Source organism: Ranitomeya imitator, chromosome 3 (assembly GCF_032444005.1).
Source record: "Ranitomeya imitator isolate aRanImi1 chromosome 3, aRanImi1.pri, whole genome shotgun sequence".
In the NCBI taxonomy this organism is placed as follows: Eukaryota; Metazoa; Chordata; class Amphibia; order Anura; family Dendrobatidae; genus Ranitomeya; species Ranitomeya imitator.
This window is the reverse complement of record NC_091284.1, coordinates 231,350,904-231,372,693: the sequence shown is the minus strand read 5'-3', so window position 1 is coordinate 231,372,693 and position 21,790 is coordinate 231,350,904. Positions and strand designations below refer to the sequence as shown.

At 42.5% G+C, this 21,790-nt stretch overlaps 1 protein-coding gene across 2 annotated transcripts in view; it reads right to left on the bottom strand.

Annotated features, from left to right (window-relative positions):
* Positions 1–21,790, bottom strand: part of RASSF5 (Ras association domain family member 5) — a 181,809-nt gene that overhangs the window by 43,337 nt on the left and 116,682 nt on the right. The window contains exons 1-2 of one of the 2 annotated variants that reach the window (XM_069756264.1): positions 18,665–18,979; positions 933–1,037 (exon numbers count right to left, since the gene is read on the bottom strand). In XM_069756264.1, coding sequence (XP_069612365.1) covers positions 933–1,037; positions 18,665–18,769 — 210 coding nt within the window. In that variant the 5' untranslated portion in view covers positions 18,770–18,979. Of the gene's footprint in view, positions 1–932; positions 1,038–18,664; positions 18,980–21,790 lie in introns of those variants that run through there. The other variant, XM_069756263.1, reaches the window with a different exon arrangement.

The window sequence follows — 21,790 nt, the reverse complement described above, 5'->3', positions numbered from 1 at the left end:
AGCTGCTGCTACGCTGGCACAGGGTGGGCCCCCTTGACTCAGGGACCCCATAGCCACTGGCTGGGGGCCCCTGGAGCAGTGGGGGCCCTTGAAGCAGTGTGGGCCCTAGGCAGCTGCTGGCCAGTCTGCCGGCAGGTGTCAGTGCCTGGGCCTACCGGAGAATCCTCCGGTTCTCCGGTGGGCCAGTCCGAGCCTGGGTACATAATATTTATGATGGTGTAGGTCTTCTGTGTAGGAAGAGGAAGCGTTGAAGGATGCATCAGTATTGTGGACAGTTGGGTTGGTGGTAACATAGTAACATAGTAACATAGTTAGTAAGGCCGAAAAAAGACATTTGTCCATCCAGTTCAGCCTATATTCCATCATAATAAATCCCCAGATCTACGTCCTTCTACAGAACCTAATTGTATGATACAATATTGTTCTGCTCCAGGAAGACATCCAGGCCTCTCTTGAACCCCTCGACTGAGTTCGCCATCACCACCTCCTCAGGCAAGCAATTCCAGATTCTCACTGCCCTAACAGTAAAGAATCCTCTTCTATGTTGGTGGAAAAACCTTCTCTCCTCCAGACGCAAAGAATGCCCCCTTATAGTAACATAGTTAGTAGTTGGTAGAGTCTTTACATCCCTGGGTCCAACATTTCCCGGCCATTATCGTGTCCTACAAACTACAGTTTGCATTTGTGGTTGGATAACATTATACTGAATATCTGCAAGTCAATGATCATTTACCGACCATTTGCCTGACCCATGTGATATTGGTCCCATCATTATCTGGAGTATGAAGGAAAGTTACTTTTTCACATTATTGCCAAATGTTTAATATTAAAAAGCTTATTGTAGAAAACATCCGATTAGTGTAGATCACATCAAACTTTGTATTCATTGATGTCTTTAATGACCATTAATATTTTAGTGTAAAGCAACTTACCATCTTCATAATTAAGCCATTCTGAATCATCATATTAAAGGTTTCTATTCTCTGCCTTAACTCTTGGATACTGGGCTTTTTTTCTTCTTTCGGTTCATCTTGAACCTGTGGGTATCAAAAAAATCATTAATACAGAAAATAGAATGGAGCTGTGACTTTAGAATTTAGAAAGCATGAACTGTTAAGCCCAGTGATTGGCTACAGAGGTCATGTTTTCTCTAGTCATGATATCACCACTGCAGCCTGTATTCACTAAAACAGATATCTGATAGGTTTTCTTTAAAACTCGGGTCTTACCATACATTAACTGATAGCTCTGTTTTAGGGAAGAGTCAGAAGGCCGTATAACTCTGATACGGATACAGTCTTTAAATTAGGCAATCCACTTTGGAGGACCAGGTGTCATGAGGGTGTCATGTCCCCCTGGAAGACCTGAAGTTAGATGATCACATTGGGTAATGAATCGAATGGTCTTCTTTAGAGATGGTGTGATGTGTGTTCCATATTAAATGGATTTAGTTTCCTCTGGTGCTGAAGAAGTTAACCACCCTTTCTATGCTGGTCAGAAACATGGTCACTACCTCTTCCTATAAAAACTGGTCAGACCTTCTTGTCCCTGCCAGTGAAAAATTAGTCTTCCTTTGCTCTGTACGAAAGCTAAGTGGTTGGAGTAGAGTTATTGTAGTAGTGTTCTGTGGTTTGCTGTAGTACGTGTGTGTTTATCTCCTGTTCCCTGTTCCCATTTAGTTTACTTCTCCCTGTCCCAATTACCCTCCCTTTTGTTGGTTAATGCTTTTGTATGTTGAAGGTTTTCTGTTATCCTGGTTTTGTCTTTGTGTCTTGTTTACCTTACATTTCTGTCCAATGCCTCATGGGGTGAGGGAGGGGAAATATTAGGGTTTAACAGAAGCATAGTAAGGTCAGAGACTCAGGTGTCTCTACCTTCAAGAGTACTCCTGGGACAGGGATAGTTAGGGTCCCAGTTCCAGAGACAGTTTGAGGCCTCCCTTCCTTTCCAAGGACCATTACAACGTGAGACCAGGGAGAGTTTTGGTGTTTACCCTTTCAACCCTATACAGATATTTTGGTTTTGTAGAAAATGCCCCAGAATTGCGTCCACAGTGTTGCTGCTGGCCACTGTAGTGAATAGCAGTGGGATGGTTAGCAAGTTAGGCCAAAACCAGAGAGACAGAACCAATGACCGTATCAACAGAAACAAAGCCAACGACAGAATCAGTAGGCAAATGAAAGGTTAAACAATCCTAAATCAAACCTATGTGACCATTCAAGGGTTAAACAACAAGATAAAGGTTGAAATCAGTTATCAGGATGTTAATCAAGTATTTCACCAGGAATGGTATAAACACAACAACTAGCATTGGACATATGACTATTGGATATTTAAATATGATCAAATTTGCAGAAAATGATCTGAAACTGGCTGGGTAGCAGTCTCTCTGCCCAACAGAAGGCAATGGAGTGAGCGTTTAGGTAGCAACAGTGCCTCCAGAATGTGATGTACTAGTAATGAGCATTGCTGGGGAACGTGCACACCCACCACCGGCACAACACATTCTGGGTAGAACTCTCTCCAAAACTGGGAGATGACAAGCTGGGAAGTGAACATACCGCCCAGAGCGTTGGCACCGAACAGCGGAGGCCGCTGATGCCGGAACATAGAAAAGTGAATGTCAAGCTATGCTGATATCTGAGAACTAGTGAAGACTGCATTGTGCTGGACACACAAACCCCACAACTAACAAGTATCACTGCGGAGGACAAGCCTACAGTTACGAGCAAAATAATAGCAGTGCGTCTAAAATAACTGAGCAAAAGATGGATCCTCATAATAGCATTTATTTCCATACACACAAAGGCACTGGGAGCATTGCACATGCAATTCCAAATGAAAACATGAGCAAAATATCAATTTTTAAACTGAAAATAAAGAAAAATAGGCTGCTCAAAAAAACTGGAATATGTACAGTATAAACGAAAATGTGTATCCAGACTTAGCTTTTCTGTTAACTACTGAACTAATATTTAATTGTATAACCTTTATTTCTGATAGCTGCTTTGCATCTGTGTGGCATGGAGTCAACTAACAGATATTCCAGCCCAAGATGACTGGACTACATTCCACAGTTCTTTTGCATTCTTAGGTTTTGTATTAAATACAGCATTTGTCCGCTTTCTGATGTATTAGAGGTTGTTGTCCTGCTGAAACTCACATTTCAAGGGCATTTCTTCTTCAGCATAAGGCAACATGACCTTTTCCAGTATTTCAATATATTCAAGCTGGTCCATGGCACCTGGTATATGATAAATGGGTCCGACTCAAAAGTACATAGGAACATACCCAAACCATTAGTCTTGCACCTCCATTTTTTACAGTCTTCACAGTGTATTGTGGCTTGAATTCAGTGTTTGTGGGTCGTCAAACAAAATGTCTGTGGCCTGTAGACCCAATAAGATCAATCTTGCTGTCAAATGTCTATAGAATGTTGCACCACTTCTCTATGGACTGTCAATGTGTTCTTTGGCAAACTGTATCCTTTTCAACTCATGTCTTTTCTTCAGCATTTGCAGTTTACGAGCGTTTCTTGGAAATAGTTTAGCTTGATGTAGGCATCTTCTGATGGTTGCAAGACTCAAGGTAACTGAAAATCTTCTTTGATCTCTCTGGAGCTGATCATTGGCTGCTCGTTTTCCATTCTTCTTATCCTTTGATCCATGCGCATGGTAGTATTTATTTTCCTACCACGTTTAGGGCTTTGATTGCCTTTTTAAAGCACTGGAAATCTTTTTAGCTAGGCATTAGTGATGAGCAATCGTGCTCGGAAAACGTCTTACCCGAGCATACTCAGATGTTATCCGGGTATCTTGGGCGTGCTCGTATATTATGTTCGAGTCCCTGCAGCTGCATGATTCTTAGCTGTTACAGTCTCAACACATGTGGGAATTACCTGTTTGTCATGTGGTGAGGCTGTCTAATAGCCGCAAATCATGCAGCTGCAGGGACACGAACATAATATACGAGCACGCCCAATTATTTTCTGCACTTCTTTATATGTTTGCCCTCCTCTCCAATCAACTTCTTGATAAAACTTTCTTTCTGCAATGTCTAGAACGTCCCATTTTACTCACTGAGTAAGGGCTAAAACCAGCAGGTACAACATTTGTTGGACTCCTTCTTTAAAAAAGGGCTATAAGTGACACTTGTTTCTCCACAGAATGACCTCACTAATTGAACTCCTCACTGCTCTTAAGTTGAACACCCACCTTTCATTAGGCGAGAGCAGCATGCCTGTCATGACTGTTGATTCTTTTGGTTGTCCATTACTCGCCTACATCTAGTGATTAACCCCTCTGTGACCTTAGACGTACTATCCCGTCGAGGTGCCCTGGGCTTATCTGACCCTGGACGGGATAGTACGTCATAGCCGATCGGCCGCGCTCACGGGGGGAGCGCGGCCGATCGCGGCCGGGTGTCAGCTGCTTATCGCAGCTGACATCCGGCACTATGTGCCAGGAGCGGTCACGGACCGCCCCCGGCACATTAACCCCTGGCACACCGCGATCAAAGATGATCGCGATGTGCCGGCGGTGCAGGGAAGCACCGCGCAGGGAGGGGGCTCCCTGCGGGCTTCCCTGAGCCCCCCGCAGCAACGCGATGTGATCGCGTTGCTGCGAGGGTCTCCTCACCTCCCTCCCTGCTCGAGCCCCGGATCCAAGATGGCCGCGGATCCGGGTCCTGCAGGGAGGGAGGTGGCTTCACAGAGCCTGCTCAGAGCAGGCACTGTGAAGCAGCCTGCACTCCTATCAGATCAGTGATCTGACAGAGTGCTGTGCAAACTGTCAGATCACTGATCTGTGATGTCCCCCCCTGGGACAAAGTAAAAAAGTAAAAAAAAAATTTTCCAAATGTGTAAAAAAAATAAAAAAAAATATTCCAAAATAATGAAAAAAAAAAAAAAATATTATTCCCATAAATACATTTCTTCATCTAAATAAAAAAAAAAACCCAATAAAAGTACACATATTTAGTATCGCCGCGTCCGTAACGGCCCGACCTATAAAACTGGCCCACTAGTTAACCCCTTCAGTAAACACCGTAAGAAAAAAAAAAAAAAAAACGAGGCAAAAAACAACGCTTTATTATCATACCGCCGAACAAAAAGTGGAATAACACGCGATCAAAAGGACAGATATAAATAACCATGGTACCGCTGAAAGCGTCATATTGTCCCGCAAAAAAAGAGCCGCCATACAGCATCATCAGCAAAAAAATAAAAAAGTTATAGTCCTGAGAATAAAGCGATGCAAAAATAATTATTTTTTCTGTAAAATAGTTTTTATCGTATAAAAGCACCAAACCATAAAAAAATGATATAAATGAGGTATCGCTGTAATCGTACTGACCCGAAGAATAAAACTGATTTATCAATTTTACCAAACGCGGAACGGTATAAACGCCTCCCCCAATAGAAATTCATGAATAGCTGGCTTTTGGTCATTCTTCCTCACAAAAATCGGAATAAAAAGCGATAAAAAAATGTCACGTGCCCAAAAATGTTTTCAATAAAAACGTCAACTCGTCCCGCAAAAAACAAGACCTCACATGACTCTGTGGACCAAAATATGGAAAAATTATAGCTCTCAAAATGTGGTATTGCAAAAAATATTTTTTGCAATAAAAAGGGTCTTTCAGTGTGTGACGGCTGCCAATCATAAAAATCCGCTAAAAAACTCGCTATAAAAGTAAATCAAACCCCCCTTCATCACCCCCTTAGTTAGGGAAAAATAAAAAAAAATGTATTTATTTCCATTTTCCCATTAGGGCTAGGGTTAGGGCTAGGGTTAGGGCTAGGGCTAGGGTTAGGGCTAGGGTTAGGGCTAGGGTTAGGGCTAGGGCTAGGGTTAGGGCTAGGGTTAGGGCTAGGGTTAGGGCTAGGGTTAGGGCTAGGGTTAGGGCTAGGGTTAGGGCTAGGGCTAGGGTTAGGGCTAGGGTTAGGGCTAGGGTTAGGGCTAGGGTTAGGGCTAGGGTTAGGGCTAGGGTTAGGGTTAGGGTTAGGGCTAGGGTTAGGGTTAGGGCTAGGATTAGGGTTAGGGTTAGGGTTGGGGCTAAAGTTAGGGTTAGGGTTTAGATTACATTTACAGTTGGGAATAGGGTTGGGATTAGGGTTAGGGGTGTGTCAGGGTTAGAGGTGTGGTTAGGGTTACCGTTGGAATTAGGGTTAGGGGTGTGTTTAGATTAGGGTTTCAGTTATAATTGGGGGGTTTCCACTGTTTCGGCACATCAGGGGCTCTCCAAACACGACATGGCGTCCGATCTCAATTCCAGCCAATTCTGCGTTGAAAAAGTAAAACAGTGCTCCTTCCCTTCCGAGCTCTCCTGTGTGCCCAAACAGGGGTTTACCCCAACATATGGGGTATCAGCGTACTCAGGACAAATTGGACAACAACTTTTGTGGACCAATTTCTCCTGTTACCCTTGGGAAAATACAAAACTGGGGGCTAAAAAATAATTTTTGTGGGAAAACAAAAAGATTTTTTATTTTCACGGCTCTGCGTTATAAACTGTAGTGAAACACTTGGGGGTTCAAAGTTCTCACAACACATCTAGATAAGTTCATTGAGGGGTCTAGTTTCCAATATGGGGTCACTTGTGGGGGGTTTCTACTGTTTAGGTACATTAGGGGCTCTGCAAACGCAATGTGACGCCTGCAGACCATTCCATCTAAGTCTGCATTCCAAATGATGCTCCTTCCCTTCCGAGCCCTCCCATGCGCCCAAACGGTGGTTCCCCCCCACATATCGGGTATCAGCGTACTCAGGACAAATTGGACAACAACATTTAGGGTCCAATTTCTCCTGCTAACCTTGGAAAAATACAAAACTGGGGGCTAAAATATAATTTTTGTGGGAAAAAAAATATTTTTTATTTGCATGGCTCTGCGTTATAAACTGTAGTGAAATACTTGGGGGTTCAAAGCTCTCACAACACATCAAGATGAGTTCCTTAGGGGGTCTACTTTCCAAAATGGTGTCACTTGTGGGGGGTTTCTACTGTTTAGGTACATTAGGGGCTCTGCAAACGCAATGTGACGCCTGCAGACCATTCCATCTAAGTCTGCATTCCAAATGGCGCTCCTTCCCTTCCGAACCCTCCCATGCGCCCAAACGGTGGTTCCCCCCCACATATGGGGTATCAGCGTACTCAGGACAAATTGGACAACAACTTTTGTGGTCCAATTTCTCCTGTTACCCTAGGGAAAATACAAAACTGGGGGCTAAAAAATAATTTTTGTGGGAAAAAAATTTTGTTTTATTTTTATGGCTCTGCATTATAAACTTCTGTGAAGCCCTTGGTGGGTCAAAGTGCTCACCACACATCCAGATAAGTTCCTTAGGGGGTCTACTTTCCAAAATGGTGTCACTTGTGGGGGTTTTCAATGTTTAGGCACATCAGTGGCTCTCCAAACGCAACATGGCGTCCCATCTCAATTCCTGTCAATTTTGCATTGAAAAGTCAAACGGCGCTCCTTCCCTTCCGAGCTCTCCCATGCGCCCAAACAGTGGTTTACTGCCACATATGGGGTATCAGCGTACTCGGGACAAATTGGACAACAACTTTTGAGGTCCAATTTCTTCTCTTACCCTTGGAAAAATAAAAAATTGGGGGCAAAAATATAATTTTTGTGAAAAAATATGATTTTTTATTTTTACGGTTCTGCATTATAAACTTCTGTGAAGCACTTGGTGGGTCAAAGTGCTCACCACACCTCTAGATAAGTTCCTTAGGGGGTCTACTTTCCAAAATGGTGTCACTTGTGGGGGGTTTCAATGTTTAGGCACATCAGTGGCTCTCCAAACGCAACATGGCGTCCCATCTCAATTCCTGTCAATTTTGCATTGAAAAGTCAAATAGCGCTCCTTCCCTTCCGAGCTCTCCCATGCGCCCAAACAGTGGTTTACTGCCACATATGGGGTATCAGCGTACTCAGGACAAATTGGACAACAACTTTTTGGGTCCAATTTCTCCTGTTACCCTTGGTAAAATAAAACAAATTGGAGCTGAAGTAAATTTTTTGTGTAAAAAAGTTAAATGTTCATTTTTATTTAAACATTCCAAAAATTCCTATTAAACACCTGAAGGGTTAATAAACTTCTTGAATGTGGTTTTGAGCACCTTGAGGGGTGCAGTTTTTAGAATGGTGTCACACTTGGGCATTTTCTATCATATAGACCCCTCAAAATGACTTCAAATGAGACGTGGTCCCTAAAAAAAAATGGTGTTGTAAAAATGAGAAATTGCTGGTCAACTTTTAACCCTTATAACTCCCTAACAAAAAAAAAAATTGGTTCCAAAATTATGCTGATGTAAAGGAGACATGTGGGAAATGTTACTTATTAAGTATTTTGTGTGAAATATCTCTGTGATTTAATTGCATAAAAATTCAAAGTTTGAAAATTGCGAAATTTTCAAAATTTTCGCCAAATTTCCGTTTTTTTCACAAATAAACGCAGGTACTATCAAAGAAATTTTACCACTATCATGAAGTACAATATGTCACGAGAAAACAATGTCAGAATCACCAGGATCCGTTGAAGCGTTTCGGAGTTATAACCTCATAAAGGGACAGTGGTCAGAATTGTAAAAATTGGCCTGGTCATTAACGTGCAAACCACCCTTGGGGGTAAAGGGGTTAATTTTTTCCCATGTTGTATGATCTTTAATGCCAAAAACAGTAATTAAACACATTAGTGATGTTAGCCTGATGTTATTTTGCCCATACCTGTACATGAGAAATGCCCGATATTGGGAGCAGGCTGCATTTCATGGGGTCTTAAAGTGAATAAAGTAATGAAGACTGTAGACTTACGGCAACCATTGTATTTAAGGAACACCATTAGCATTTATAAAAAGAAAACATTTTGTCCTCATTAAAGGGATCCATGGCCTTTAAGTTTTTATCTAAATGGTCCAATATTACTTGAATGATGGCACAGAGCGGCCACATGGGAATCAGATGTCTTTGCAGCGACGCAGCCCATTATCCTACATCTCCTATGACTTGTGCTCCATCTTTGCTAAAAATCATTTGATCAAAGCGATGCTGCATTTATACTCTTCCCTAATAAGCTGCATTTTGTACAATATTTCCCACCATTAGTGGATATTACCTATATTTTAGATATCGAGAGACTGCATTGACAGTGGAAATGACCTCATACCGTTCTGTAGTCTGTCGTGAATCAATTCCAATGAAAAGCAGAAGCAATTTAACAAACGTGTCGCTGCTGCTTCCTGTGAGCAGACAGGATGCTAATGATCAGCCCGAACCACAGCCCCCAACAACCATCCAAAAAAGTAGGCGACACGCAAGGATAGTAAAGCCACCAACATGAGTATGATATCACAATGACAAGCAGATAACTAATACATTGTTGTTATTACTAGCTAGCTACTAGACTATGTTGCTGCATAGAATCACACAGTTCTTGCACAGCGAGTGCTAAAAGGGATCGTACATTTGGGGAAAATTCTTGTACATACACCCTTTATTTAGGGCTAAAAAACCTTTTTTGCTATTGGGTTTCATTACAAACTTTGCACCATTTTGCTTTTACAGGCTCTTTTCTTTCCCTGCACATTCCACTATCATGTAGTCTGTAGTCATTAAATTAGCTGAGAGCAGGTCTGAAAAAGACAGATAAAAGAGTGACAAGCTTTCCTTTCAGAACATTAGAATGAGCTCACTGACTAAGGCCGGAGTCACACTACAGCGAGATACGGCCGAGTCTCGCAGGTTACAACCAAGCTCTGGCACCGGCACTCCGGAGCGGAGCGTGCGGCTCCATGTATTGCTATGCGGCCGCACGCTCCGCTCTGGAGTGCCGGTGCCAGAGCTTGGTTGTAACTTGCGAGACTCGGCCGTATCTCGCTGTGTGTGATCCCGGCCTAATTCTCAGTTAACTCATTCTGCAGCCGGCATTAGGGCTATAGAAAGCAAACGGTGCAAAATTCGTAGTTACTCCAATTGCAAAAAAATTTTTTTTGCTCTAAATATGTACATTTAGGTAATATAAAGACGTGGCTTGATGAGTTTGGCATGAAGGAACTTAAGTAGCTGCACACAGATCTTTGGACCCTGCTGAGGACACTGAAACTCATCCCTGTTACTTCCTGTAGAGATGATGTAAGACTTTCTTATTAATTGTCTCTGCCCCTGCTTGCAGCAGGTTGGAGTGTACACAGTCTCTGACTTTCTGCCTTTTCCTGTGCTTTAGGCCATCTTCAAGCACCACGATTAACTGCACCCACGTCCCACGCACAAAACTATAGTGGGGCAAAGAGCCAATGGTTCCCTGCTCCACCATTTATAGTAAAATGCCAGATTATTAATACTGCGTAGGTCATTATTATCATCTAGATGGTGGCCCGATTCTAACGCATTGGCTATTATAGAATATGCATGTCCACATAGTATATTGCCCAGTCACGTAGTATATTGCCCAGTCACGTAGTATATTGCCCAGCCACATAGTATATTGCCCAACGACGTAGTATATTGCCCAGTAATGTAGTATATTGCCCAACTACGTAATATATTGGCCAGACACCTAGTATATTGCCTAGCTATGTAGTATATTGCCCAGTCACGTAGTATATTGCCCAGTCACGTAGTATATTGCCCAGTCACGTAGTATATTGCCCAGCCACGTAGTATATTGCCCAGCAACGTAATATATTGCCCAGCCATGTAGTATATTGCACAGCCACGTAGTATGTACTATATTAGTCAGCTACGTAGTATATTGCCCAGTCACGTAGTATGTAGTATATTGATCAGCCACGTAGTATATTGCCCAGTAATGTAGTATATTGGCCAGTGACATAAAATAAAAAATAAACATATACTCACCTTAGTCCTGGCTCCTGTGTACGGTGCACGCAGCAGCTTCCGGTGCCAGGGTTGGTATGACTATGAGCGCAGAGCCTGTGTAACGTCACGTTCACATGACCGTGACGTCATGGCAGGTCCTTCTCGTGCAGGCGCGCAGGACCTGTGATGAAGTTGTGGTCACATGACCGTGACGTCATGGCAGGTCCTTCTAGCGCAGGCGCACAGGACCTGTGATGAAGTCGCGGTCACATGACCGTGACGTCATGGCAGGTCCTTCTCGCGCAGGCACGCAGGACCTCTGATGACGTCGCGGTCACATGACCATCATGTCATGGCAGGTCCCTCTGCCATAGCATCCTTAGCACCGGAACCTGCCGGCGGACAGCACGCACGTCTGAGGGTGAGAATAACGTGTTTTTTTTTATTATTTGTAACATTAAATCGTTAGTAAAAACTTGGTCACACAGGGTTAATAGCTGCGAAACCGAAGTGCGTTACACCGCGCTCCGGTAACGCTGGCATTAACCCTGTGTGAGGGCTGACTGGATGACTGGAGGGGAGTATGGAGCGGGCACTGACTGCGGGGAGGAAAGAGCGGCCATATTGCCGCCGGATTGTGGCTGTCGCTGAATGGTCGTGGCAATGGTCGTGGGCGTTTTGCTACGACCAATCAGCGACTTGGATTCCATGTCAGACAGAGGCCGCGACCAATGAATATCTGTGACAGAAAGACAGACGGAAGTGACCCTTAGACAATTATATAGTAGATTAGGTTTCATGGATGGGAGTTTAGTGTAAAAGTGGGGAAGAGGTAGAGTTATGCTGTAAAATCGTGGCGCCAAAAATATATGTGTGCTGAATACTGCAGATACAAAGACAAAGGTTCTCCTGAAATGTGCCTTAAGAAAGGCAGATGCAAATATGAGTATGCGTTTTCTGTATTTCTCTCCAATGTACGAGTAAGGTGACGTTCACACAATGAGTTTTTGGTGAGTTTTTAATGTTGCAGATTTTCTGCCCCTTTTGGGTAAATTAGGTTACCGTACTTGTGCTTTTTTTGTTGTGTTTTTTTACGTAACGTTTTTACGCTGCAGCCTTTTTCTGTTTTTGGCATGTCATGATTTTAGTAAAGCTGCTTTGTTTTTTATACTTCCTGGTATTTGGCACTGACAAAACTTTACTGATACATTAATGTGCAGATTACAATACGCAGCATCAAAAACTCTATCATGGGAACTTAGGCTAACTCCTCCAGCACTTTATCATATATGCTGCAGCACTTTATATGGCACTGATGCTGTAAATCCGGAGTTCTAATTGGACATTCCTCACATTTTGTTGTTTCCTGTGACATTTGGACATTTGGCTATTTATATAATATACATTTTTTGGCACAATGTACATCTTTATAGTATCCCTCTGACCTTGCTGATGGCGCCATTTCTTTTAATTGTGGCAGTCTAAAGATTTACTTATTTTGGAAATTCCATAATGATTATATACTGTATATACAGGTGCTTTTCACAAAATTAGAATGTACTCAGAAGGTTATTTTATTTCAGTTCTTCAATACAAAAAGTGAAACTCATATATTATATAGAGTCATTACAAACAGAGTGATCTATTTCAAGTGTTTATTTCTGTTAATGTTAATGATTGTGGCTTACAGCCAATGAAAACCCAAACATCATTATCTCAGTTAATTGGAATAATTAACAAAAAACACCTGCAAAGGCTTCCTAAGCGTTTAAAAAGGTCCCTTAGTCTGCTTCAGTAGGCTCCACAATCATGGGGAAGACTGCTGACTTGACAGATGTCCAGAAGGCAGTCATTGACAAGTAGGGTAAGCCACAAAAGGTCATTGCTAAAGAAACTGGCTAGTCACAGAGTGCTGTTTCCAAGCATATTAATGGAAAGTTGAGTGGAAGGAAAAAGTGTGGTAGAAAAAGGTGCACAAGCAACTGGGATATCCATAGCCTCGAAAGGATTGTTAAAAAAAGGCCGTTTAAAAATTTGGGGGAGATTCACAAGAAGTCGACTGCTGCTGGAGTCATTGCTTCAAGAGCCTCCACACACAGACGTATCCAGGGCATTCGCTACAATTGTCTCATTCTTTGTGTCAAGCCACTCATGACCAATAGACAATGCTAGAAGCATCTAACCTGGGCCAAGGAGAAAAAGAACTGGACTGTTGTTCAGTGGTCCAAGGTGTTGTTTTCAGATGAAAGTAAATTTTGCATTTCATTTGGAAATCAAGGTCCCAGAGTATGGAGAAAGAGTAGAGAGGCACACAATCCAAGCTCCTTGAGGTTTAGTGTGAAGTTCCCACAATCAGTGATGGTTTGGGGGGCCATGTCATCTGCTGGTGTAGGTCCACTATGTTTTATCAAGACCAAAATCAGCGCAGCCATCTACCAGGACATTTTAGAGCACTTCCTGCTTCCCTCAAGCTGTTTGGAGATGGACATTTCATTATCCTGCAGGACTTGGCACCTGTCCACACTGCCAAAAGTACCAATATCTGGTTAAAAACAACAGTATCACTGTGCTTGATTGGCCAGCAAACTCGCCTAACTTTAACCCCATAGAGAATCTATGAGGTATTGTCAAGAGGAAGATGAGAAACACCAGACCCAACAATGCAGATGAGCTGAAGGCTGCTATCAAAGCAACCTGGGCTTCCATAACACCTCAGCAGTGCCAAAGGCTGATCGCCTCTATGCTACGCCGCATTGATGCAGTAATTGATGCAAAAGGAGTAAGGCTAAAACATGAAATATGAAAAATGAATTGCATAACTGCACTAGAAATATGAAAAATTGAGAATGCTTAGAGTATAAATTGGTTAATTCATGTGTATTCCTCTATAGAGATATAGACTTTGGTCTAAAGGTACCTTCACACTAAGCGACGCTGCAGCGATACCGACAACGATGTCGATCGCTGCAGCGTCGCTGTTTGGTCGCTGGAGAGCTGTCACACAGACAGCTCTCCAGCGACCAACGATCCGAAGCCCCGGGGTAACCAGGTTAAACATCGGGTTACTAAGTGCAGGGCCGCGCTTAGTAACCCGATGTTTACCCTGGTTACCAGCGAAGACATCGCTGAATCGGTGTCACACACGCCGATTCAGCGATGTCAGCGGGAGAGCCAGCAACCAAATAAAGTTCTGGCCTTCTAGCCCCAACCAACGACATCACAGCAGGATCCTGATCGCTGCTGCGTGTCAAACTGAACCATATCGCTAGCCAGGATGCTGCAACGTCACAGATCGCTAGCGATATCGTTTAGCGTGAAGGTACCTTAAGAGAAAATTCACATTAGGTTCCCATAGAGATTTAGACTTTAGTCTAAAGGTACCTTCACACTAAGCGACGCTGCAGCGATACCGACAACGATGTCGATCGCTGCAGCGTCGCTGTTTGGTCGCTGGAGAGCTGTCACACAGACAGCTCTCCAGCGACCACCGATCCGAAGCCCCGGGGTAACCAGGGTAAACATCGGGTTACTAAGTGCAGGGCCGCGCTTAGTAACCCGATGTTTACCCTGGTTACCAGCGAAGACATCGCTGAATCGGTGTCACACACGCCGATTCAGCGATGTCAGCGGGAGAGCCAGCAACTAAATAAAGTTCTGGCCTTCTAGCCCCAACCAACGACATCACAGCAGGATTCTGATCGCTGCTGCGTGTCAAACTGAACCATATCGCTAGCCAGGATGCTGCAATGTCACAGATCGCTAGCGATATCGTTTAGCGTGAAGGTACCTTAAGAGAAAATTCACATTAGGTTCCCATAGAGATTTAGACTTTAGTCTAAAGGTACCTTCACACTAAGCGACGCTGCAGCGATACCGACAACGATGTCGATCGCTGCAGCGTCGCTGTTTGGTCGCTGGAGAGCTGTCACACAGACAGCTCTCCAGCGACCAACGATCCGAAGCCCCGGGGTAACCAGGGTAAACATCGGGTTACTAAGTGCAGGGCCGCACTTAGTAACCCGATGTTTACCCTGGTTACCATCCTAAAAGTTAAAAAAACAAACACTTCATACTTACCTTCCGCTGTCTGTCCCCGGCACTCTGCTTCTCTGTACTGGCTGTGAGCACAGCGGCCGGAAAGCAGAGCGGTGACGTCACCGCTCTGCTTTCCGGCCGCTGTGCTCACAGTGAGTGCAGGAAAGCACAGCGCCGGAGGACAGACAGCGGAAGGTAAGTATGAAGCGTTTGTTTTTTTTACTTTTAGGATGGTAACCAGGGTAAACATCGGGTTACTAAGCGCAGCCCTGCGCTTAGTAACCCGATGTTTACCCTGGTTACCAGCGAAGACATCGCTGAATCGGTGTCACACACGCTGATTCAGCGATGTCAGCGGGAGAGCCAGCGACCAAATAAAGTTCTGGCCTTCTAGCCCCGACCAACGACATCACAGCAGGATTCTGATCGCTGCTGCGTGTCAAACTGAACGATATCGCTAGCCAGGACGCTGCAACGTCACAGATCGCTAGCGATATCGTTTAGTGTGAAGGTACCTTAAGAGAGGATTGGCATTAGGTCCTGGCAACGAGAATCACCTTATCGTGGCTGCCGGGTACACTTGAATTGGTCAATTTATACGCTAAGCATTCTCAATTTTTCATATTTCTAGTGCAGTTATGCAATTCACTTTTCATATTTCATGCTTTAGCATTACAGTGTGCTGCTTTTTGTTTGAAACTAACTCAATATCTGCTCTGTATTCGTCATATGAATGCAATATGCTGCCTAGAATACTATTAGTAAATATGGTATAATACATTATTCTACTATTCGCATTTTGCACTTTTGTGTTTGCTATAAAGATGAATGCTGGCAGATAGGAGGTCTAAGTCCAAAGTTTTCTAATATTGGTCTTCTTTTGCCTCATTTAAGTCAATGGCTGTGTTGTAGACACGTGTGAATCACATTTTGGGGGGATTCAGATAGAAACTCTACGGAATAGCAGGGAGACACAATCTCCCTGCACTGCCGCCAGTGACGGCAGGCCACGTATAGGGGCCTGTGAGCTGTGGGGACCGGATGTCAGCGCCGGGCCCACCCGTCATCACAAGTTCAACTTTTTCAACATTCTGGATGCCGATACAGTTGAATGTAATGATGAGAGAGGGAGCGTCAGCTGACGCTTCCTCTACCATCATTCCTCCTTGGCATCTGACGTCTCAATGCAGCTGGCGCGATGACATCAATACATGGCACCCGCTGCTCTGAGAGGTGCGGTACTTCAGAGGAAAGCTCCCTGCAGAGATCGAAGCAGCAATGGAACAAGGAGGAGAGTTGAGGGTTTTTTTTTGTTTATTTTGTTTCACACTTTGGTCAGCCATTGACTTGCTCAGGCATTGTTCAATCTTACACCTTGGTCAGCCACAGGCGTTGTTCAATCTCACATCTTTGTTGGCCAATGTTTACTTTCTACGCATCACTAATTTAATTATAGTGTATAAATCCAAACTGCCATCTTTATGTGACCAAGACAATAAACCTGGGAAAATCACAAAAATAAAATGGGTTTCATGTACTGCTGTATTTGCTTTTTTCAATAAAAGCAATGCAAAACCTGATGCCTGCACTTTTGCAGCATTTTGTCGGTGTTTTTTTCATCACACATTGCTTTAAATGGGTGAGAAAGGCTGGAAAAATGTTGAAAGTAGTGACATGCTCTATGTCCAAAAAACCATGCAAAGCACAAAATACTGATGACATTTTTACTTTTGACATTTACCGGTAGCTGCTGCATTTCCCAACCTAGGCTTATACTCGAGTCATTACGTTTTCCCAGTTTTTTGTGGCAAAATTAGAGGGGTCGGCTTATACTCGGGTCAGCTTATACTCGAGCATATACGGTATTTTAAAAGCCACCAGGGACCGTGTCACATGAGAGATTAGTATCTGCTGTCACTTTCCCTTTAAATATTATTGTCTGTTCTGCTTTAATACTTCCTTCTTATTAAAAAGAATCTCCAGAAAATAAGCTGTCACTTCTGAAATCCTTAGTAATCAGCTGAGAAGCCTAGCAGCAGATATTTTGTTTCCCTGCAGCGCCTCCGAAGGAAAAATCAAGCATTACACATTTATCATCTAAGTCCATACTGTCAGTGTAATTTTAGTCTGCTAGGCACGGAGAAAAAGGGGCTCATAGAAAAATTCAAAATGGATCATTCTGCTGATGCTGATGGGCTTTCCCTTGTTCTTCCTTCATTTTATTTTAACTTTTCAGGCCTAGAAAAGTAAATTTCCTGTTGCACAGGCACAATAGAAATAAAAATAATGATGGTCAGAACAGCATACTCATTGTAGTCCTAGTAGATTTACCTGCATATTTGGGCTATGATCACATATTGTGTTTTTGCAGTTTTTTTATTTGTTACTTTTTAATGCAAATTGAAAGCTGCTTTTTAAAGTACCAGGTATGAGAGTGCAGAAATCTCATACACAATTGTTTTTTTTCCTGACAGAATCAGAAAAAGTCTGCGCTTTTGAAAACTGCAGCATGTCACTTCTTTCAGCGTTTTTGCAGCATTTTCTCACCGTAGAAAGCAATGAGAAAATGCAAAAACCCTGCAAAAATGTAACCGTGCACTTTTGCTGTTTTTTTTGTTGATTAAAACTACTGTAACTTTATTAAAATGTACTATAGACAAATGAGAAATATAATCCCCACCAAAAAAAAGCTGCAAGAACACAGCATAATCTGATTTTTGTAAGCGGCTTCTTTACTACTAAGAGAACAGATTTTACCTCCAGAAAAAAAACACAACAAAAACACAATGTGTGAACATAGCCTTATCTAGCTTTGTGCAGACTGACTTGGTATTTATCTATTCTAAGCAGGTGTTCTGGTATAAAAAGTAATCTAACTAATGATTGTGATAGGAGAGATGTATTAAAACTAAAGGAAAAGTGGAGAAGATAGTTAAAGTAACCAATCGGAGCACCTGGGAGATAAGAACTGTAATCTTATTGGCTGTTATAGGATTTCATAAAACTATATGTCTTGCTATAAATTAGTCCGAAACACTACATGTGTAATGGATGCAAATGATATCATCTGTCATTACGTATGAAGTGCCCGCTAGGGCCGTGGAGAGTCCCTCTCTGGCCTGGTGTGGTGAGGTCTAGTATTGGGTGCTAGGGTTTGGGTACTGGGTAGTGCCCCCTCCTTACCCGAGAGCGGAGTACCACACCTCTGGCTGAGGTGTAGTACCTCTGTGGCGACTGGACCTTCAGGGGCGCCACACATAGGTGTGATGTGCCTCACTCTGAATTATTGTCATCATTATTAGGATATACATGTCACAATGTTACCCATGACCGTCCATAACACATTTTAAAGAATCTCATTATTTTCCATAAATTATTTAAATGATTTTAAAGAAAGGTCCACAGACATCAGTGTGGCTAAGAGGGCATTTTACTAATCACATCATACAATCAGCCAAAATTAGTGGGTGCAGGGGGGGTTCCAGTCTCAGGGGGTCCCAACAGATGCATGAAATTATCAATACTATTAAAGACCCTTGATAGTTGGGGGTTCGGTTGGAAATTTTGCATTGAGGCCCATAAGGTTCAAGTTCCGCCATTGCATACAATATATCGCTAAGTGGGCCTTACACAACAAACTTCCTTCTGTAGAAATGACATGGATCCAAGTGTCAGGGTCCACTCTCACCCTTTTCTTCTGGATGGGCATAAATGACATACACAGCAGCCACAAACAAGAGCAGTTCTCATTCTACACAAGCCACATGGACAGACATCACACTCACACCATGATGTATCATCCATTACCTTCACAGTTTTCCTTGATAGATTCTCTCTAGCAGTAAAGAAATAGTCTTCGATGTCCTCCTCCAGGCTACAGTACCCACTGCTCATACTTCCACTGACTGTCATTGGCACCTCAGAAGAACCAGCTACAAGGGGTTTGCAGATGTTGTGTTCACCATATCCCCCTTGTGTATAGTATTCGAGCCTTTTGCCCTTGGCACCCACAGTAGAGCGGTGAGGCTAGCACAGGTATCACACCGCTCCGGCCATTCTTGTGGTACCTACACGGCTGGCTGACACTGCAGCTGCTGCTAGGCTATCAGTCGGTAGAGACACAGCTCTGTAGTCCTCAGCCTCCCCTTCCTCTCCCCTCCCTCCTCCTCTAATGCAGTTTTTATTTCTGTTAAACCACTTCCCTTACGTCCCTTCTATCTACTGCGATTTCTAGGTGCTCTGATATTAGGTATATGGTGACACGGCCTCAGGCCTGATGAAGGTCCTCGTGTGTCACATTACCAGAATTCTACAATCCTCTCAAGCGGGATTTTTTCTTATCAGGGGGATTTAACGTACAAATCCAGCATCTGTTTTTCAGTTTACTCAGGAATTCCCTTAAACTTTCAGAGGGGATTTTGTATATACGTAATTAAAGAATTTCTCAGTGGTGTACGCCATGCATCGCAGGTTTTCGGCATCTGTACTAAAAATGTTATCATATTTTTATGCAAAAATATAGAATTGCTGTATAACAGGTTCTTTAAAATTTCATGTTGGGGCACAAAAGTAGGTATACAGTTGAATCAATGAAAATCCACAAGATTTTCTGGGTGTATGTATGTTTGTGTATATATATATATATATATATATATATATATATATATATATATATGTATGTATGTATATATACACACACAAACATACATACATACACTTACACAACTTACACACAATAAAAGTAGTTTCTCCCAAACCTTTGAACTTTTGGGTTAAGGAATAAGGTTTTTTCAGAGGAAGCAGCAGACAATGGTCAAAATTCAGAGACCTTGTAAGCATTTACAGACATTGAGACAATGATGTAGACTGGATTTTATGTCGTACTGTGTGGCACCGTGTACTAGATGGGTTTTGAGCAATGTTGTAATGTTGATAGAAGACATTGCCAGCATTTATGGAATGAAGTGGTGTTAAAAAAAAATGTAAATGTAATAAACAATGTAATAAAATGCAAATGACCTTCTTTTATTGTGTCAGTGTATTATCTCGCTCATATATTCTGTTGTGATCAACTTCATTCATTCGCCTTTTGGGCAACTCTGTATTTAGACAGAAATTAATTCAAGAGGATCCATCATTTCCCCAGCCATGTCTCATTGCTTTCGGTAAATACTTGTATTCCCCATACAAGAACAATTTGTGAGAATCGTTTCATATAACGTGAATAGCACTGTCAGCAGTGATCGGACAATGTCAATGAATATATGGACAAACTGGGACCATCCAATTATCAATTTTGACTGAATTTTCAGTAGGTCTTGCACATGGAAGAGATCGAAGAAGAGATGGTCCGGAAATAGTTCATGGAGGTCATGGGAAATACAAGTATTTAGTTGAATTGACATGTCAGGTGAGAATAGAGGTTCTCTTAACCAGCTACTTACTAGAACAGTCAACCACTTCCTTATAATGCTCATAATGGGAAGTGGCAGCCTGAAGCCTTAAAGGGAACCTGTCACCATGAAAATGCATTCCAATCTGCCAGCACCATGGTTAGAGCAAGAGGAGCTGAGTATATTAATATCTAGGTTTGTGAGAAAAGATTCAGGACAATGGTTCATTCAGACGTCAGTTTCTCATACGAGTTTTACCCATGTTTTTCACAGACATAATTGGTACATATCATAGTCTATAGAACTGTTCACATATCCATATATTTTTGCACCTCAAGTCATGGAAATGTCTGATTTTGATCCAAGTGTCGGCTCAAACGTGCCAACGTATGTCTATGGGTCTGTGAAAAAACAGGACATTACTCGGATGCCATCAGTGTGATGACTGTTTTTCATGGACTGTTTGATATGAGAAGCTTGAATAACTTCTTTCTGTTCATTTTTTCACCCAAGAAAAACTGATGAAACTTTGATGGTAAAAACGGATATAATGACCAAACTCTGATGACACTGACAAAAAGTACTGATGGAACTTGGCTGGGTATTTTATGTATGATAAACATCACTGATGTCTGAATGAACCTTAACCTGTGTTGTGTTTTCATCATTTAAACCTCTGCTCTTTATGGGATTTTTGGTCCAGGAGCAATTCTATCAATGCACACTTATACAAGAAAGTTGTCAATCACTGATAGGACCACCCACAGGACCTAAAATCCCCAAAACAGCAGAGGTTTGAATATTTAAAACTCAGGTTATACTGAATCTTTACTTACAAAATTAAATATCAATCTTCTCACTTCCCCCTGTTCTATAACATAAGGCCTGTAGGTTTTTCTCCATTTTCATGGTGACAGGTTTCTTTAAAGGGACTTTGTCAGCACAGAATTACTTTTTCGAAACTTTTTTGGTGCTTCATGGCGGGGCGAAACATTTAGATACACTTTCCCACCTGCTTGTTTTCCATCTATTTCCGCTCTTCTCTAGTTCTATGAAGCCAGAGCTGTCACTCAAAAAAGGAGTGGGTGGAGATAGGTTGAATTACATGGGAAGGTGTATATAAATGATTGACCCCGCCATGAAGCAATGAGCAGACTTAGTTTGAACAGTCATTCTGTGCTGACAGAATCCCTTTAAACCTTAGATTATGACGGTGCCTAATGCGAAACCTTGAGACTTTTAACTCCAGTTTTACAATATTTTATTCTGTAGATTTTATGTCAGAATCTCTTTGGGTTTTACATCAGACATTGTAGCTATTTTTTCTGGTGCTACCTTAGGTTCAAAATTCAAGCCTATTCGAACATTGTCAAATTTAGCTTTTAGGGGGTGAGACCAGGATAGCACCATAAAAATGAGCTTCAAAGGGGTTGTCCACTACTTGGACAATCCCTACTCATTCCCCATATTTGGCTCTGATAAAATGAAAACACTTATACTCACCTTCTGTGCAGGTGCCCTTCCAGTGGTGTTAGCCATC